This window comes from Microtus ochrogaster, chromosome 10, assembly GCF_000317375.1.
Source record: "Microtus ochrogaster isolate Prairie Vole_2 chromosome 10, MicOch1.0, whole genome shotgun sequence".
NCBI lineage: Eukaryota > Metazoa > Chordata > Mammalia > Rodentia > Cricetidae > Microtus > Microtus ochrogaster.
The window spans coordinates 75,735,113-75,738,400 of NC_022016.1; the positions used below are offsets into that span (position 1 = coordinate 75,735,113).

General features: G+C 46.0%; 1 protein-coding gene across 1 annotated transcript in view; it reads right to left on the reverse strand.

Moving 5' to 3' along the window:
* Positions 1-1,704: 1,704 nt before the first annotated feature.
* Positions 1,705-3,288, reverse strand: part of Gpx7 (glutathione peroxidase 7) — a 7,619-nt gene continuing 6,035 nt past the window's right edge. Inside the window, exon 3 of the mRNA XM_005353548.2 lies at positions 1,705-2,328. Coding sequence (XP_005353605.1) covers positions 2,165-2,328 — 164 coding nt within the window. The 3' untranslated portion in view covers positions 1,705-2,164. The remainder of the gene's footprint in view (positions 2,329-3,288) is intronic.

Genomic DNA, 3,288 nt, shown 5'->3' on the forward strand with positions numbered 1-3,288 from the left:
CACCCCTAATTCTCTTCCTCAAAAGACAAAAGGAGGATCTGTGTTATCACTCTAAATTTTGCAAAAACAAAATAAGAAATAATAATTTAAAAACTTGGTTTATCAAAGCTGCAGGCATTTTTATACGGTATTCTGGGAGTTAGTGCTAGGGACTATGAGGTGGGGGTTATAAGTCCAAGGCCAACTGGGGCTACATAAGAAGATAATATTTCTAAATGGATCAAAATGGGGCTAGGGAAATGGCTCAGTTGATAAAGTACGTGAAGTCTTGAGTTTGGTCCCCAGCATAGAAAATCAGGCATGAACCACGGAGGAAAAGACAGGAGGATCCCCAGGGCCACTGGCCCGCCAGCTGGCTTAATCAGCAAGCCCCAGATTCCCACAAGAGATTTTGTGTTCTATAGGTATTGCAATGTCCACAAACCTGTGGATTAAACAGTTAAATTTCTCCTGCATTGGGGATAAGAGAAGAAAAGCAAACCTTAAATGGTGACTCCACTTTGCTTATTAAAAGTTCTTAGAGGCAAGTGTGGTGGCGCGTGCCTTTAATCCCAGCACTTGGAAGGAAGGCAGGTGGATCTCTGTGAATTTGAGGCCAGCTTCGTCTACACAGAAAACTCCAGGATAGTCAGGGCTGCATAGAGAGACACTACCTAAAAATAAATAAATTCTGAAAACCCCTAGATGCAGCTTGACAGGGAAATAAGGCCTTGTCCTAGTCTGGCCCCAGCTGTGGTCCCTGAAAACATACCACCCAAAGGAGCTGCCACATCTGGAGTCCTGACTAGCCACTGGAGTCTGCGATTTCTGTCTGCATTCTTTTCTCCTGGCCATTATCTGGCCAATGCAATTCAAGGGAGAAAACATTTCTCCTGGTTCACAGTTTTGGGGAATATCAGTCCATCATAACCTAGAAGGCACAGTGGTGGGATTGATTCCTGGCCACAGTGTATGTGACAGCTGGGGTCCTGCTACCAGAGCAGTCTGGAAGAAGAGCCTGAGGTCCAGCTAGAACCCTGGTTGAAGACCTGCCCCTATGGCCATACATCTGCCCCATATATAATAGGTTTCATAACCCGCCCACCGGCAACCAAAACTGTGCCACTATCTGGGACCCAAAGGCTCAGGTACAGAGCCTACGGGGGACGGCTCACATTTAAACTTACAATATCTTTCACATGTTATTTTTATTGTAATGTATGTTTGATTGTAACATTTTTAGGCGCATTAACGCTTAGCTTGACTGAAAAAAATTAAAAGGGCTGGAAGCCTTTAATGTTTACTTTTATTTTATATTAATCGGTATTGTTTTTTAAAATGAATTATTTACTTTCAGTTGTGTGCACTGGTGTTTTGCCTGCATGCATGTCTGTGTGATAGAGTCTTATCTCCTCCAGCTGCAGTTACAGACAGTTGTGAGCTGACATGTGGGTGCTGAGAATTAAACGGGGGTCCTCTGGAAGAGCAGCCAGTGCAAGTCTTAACTGCTGAGCCTTGTTTGGCTTAACTCCGTTCCTTGTTTGGGTTTTTATTAGCTGCTCTCTCTCTTTCTGGGCCTTTCTTTCTGAGAACGGAGTCCAGAGTCTTGCAAGTGTTTGAACTCCGAGCCCTTCTCCCACTCCACTCCAAGAACTGGCATCTTTTGTAATTAAATAAAATAATACACACAAGAACAGAGGACAAAGACAACAAACACGTTTGGCCTAGATTTCCTTTGGCTAGAAATCCGTGTTGAGTTCAAGTTTTATTATCACAAGTGCTGTTTTGTTTATAGGCAGAAGCATGTGTTGAATGCTTCATCTTTGGCTAACACTGCCCCAGGCACGTTCACAGGTATTAGATGCTAATCCTCACAGCCTTCCTGTGAGAGAAGACTTGGCTCCCTTTACACAAGTCTGGCTAGGGGATGATTGCTTCATACCCTTCTACACGGTTTCTCATAGCCTGCCATGTTTCTTTTGGCTATCGGCCTAGTAGCCGCTGATTGGCTGTTAAGAACTCTCGTTGGCCAGGCGTTCCTATTCTTTGCTCTTGGATTCAAATCATCCAAGTCTTAGACTTCTTCCTTTATGTGACCGAAGGGATGAGAAGCCCAGGCTTTCTGCCTGTGAAGCACCACTTGAAATTGCTGAGGGACAGGAATGGTGGGGAAGAGAGAACCGGGTCACAACTCTGCTCGTCTCTGAAGAATGAGCTTTGCCACCAGCTCTGTGATCCGCGGCTTGATCTCCTGCACGGGCACGGTTGGATCCCAAGCCCCCACCACCTTTCCGTCTGGGGCCACTAGGTACTTCCAGAAGTTCCAGGTGGGCTCCTTCCCAGAAGTCTCTAAAGAAAAAGGAAGCAGAAGAACAAACAGTGTGCCTCCCCGTGCCCAATTCCTGGATCCCACTCTCGGTCTATCACGCATCAGGCCCCACCCAGATCACTTAAATTAGTGGCGCTGAGAACAAGCCCCAGCTCCCAGCACTTTTGGGGGATCCGGATTGAGAGAGGATGCTGGGAAGTACACGATACAGTACAACCCACCAGTCATCCTCTCCTAATTACCCCAAACAGTCGCACCCTGTTCTCGAAGGCTGCTCTGCTTCGAGACAGGATTCCGTGTAACCAGGCTATCTTCATCTTGCTACAACGGCTGAGGAGGATCTGGAAAGCCGTATCCTCCTAGCTTCTAACTCCTACGTGTAGGCCTACACCACAACTCCCTGCTTCCAATTAAGCCTTAATGGCTTCTAAAGGTTAGTCCTTGTACTGGCTGAATCCAAATCACTGTCAGGAAGTGGGGCCTTCGGAAAAATTCTCGGGCTCTGATAGAGTAGGGTTCAGGTTTGTACAATTATGAGAGCTTTCCAGGTGCTTCTAATGCAAGCCCAGATCGATCTACAATGGTGGGAACTGGGAGAACACTAACATAAACACACAGGAGGGGGAGAAAAGGATGACTTTAACAAATAGACAAAGCTCTCCAGATTCCAAAGTTCACAGGGGCTGCAGCTGAGACAGGCATTTGGGATTATCTTTCTTTTCTTTTCTCCTTCTTCTATTTTTAATGTGTATAGGTGTTTTGCTTTCATGTATGTCTGTCTGTACATGATATGTGTACAATGCCCAAGGAGGCCAGAAGAGGGTATTGGATTCTCTGGGGCTGGAGTTGCAGAGGGTTGTGAGCTGCCATGTGGGTACCAGGACTCAAACCCGGGTTTGATTCTGGATGAGCAGCCAGTGTTCTTAACCTTGGAGTCACCTCTGGAATCTCAGAATCCCATTTTTTATTTATTTATTTTT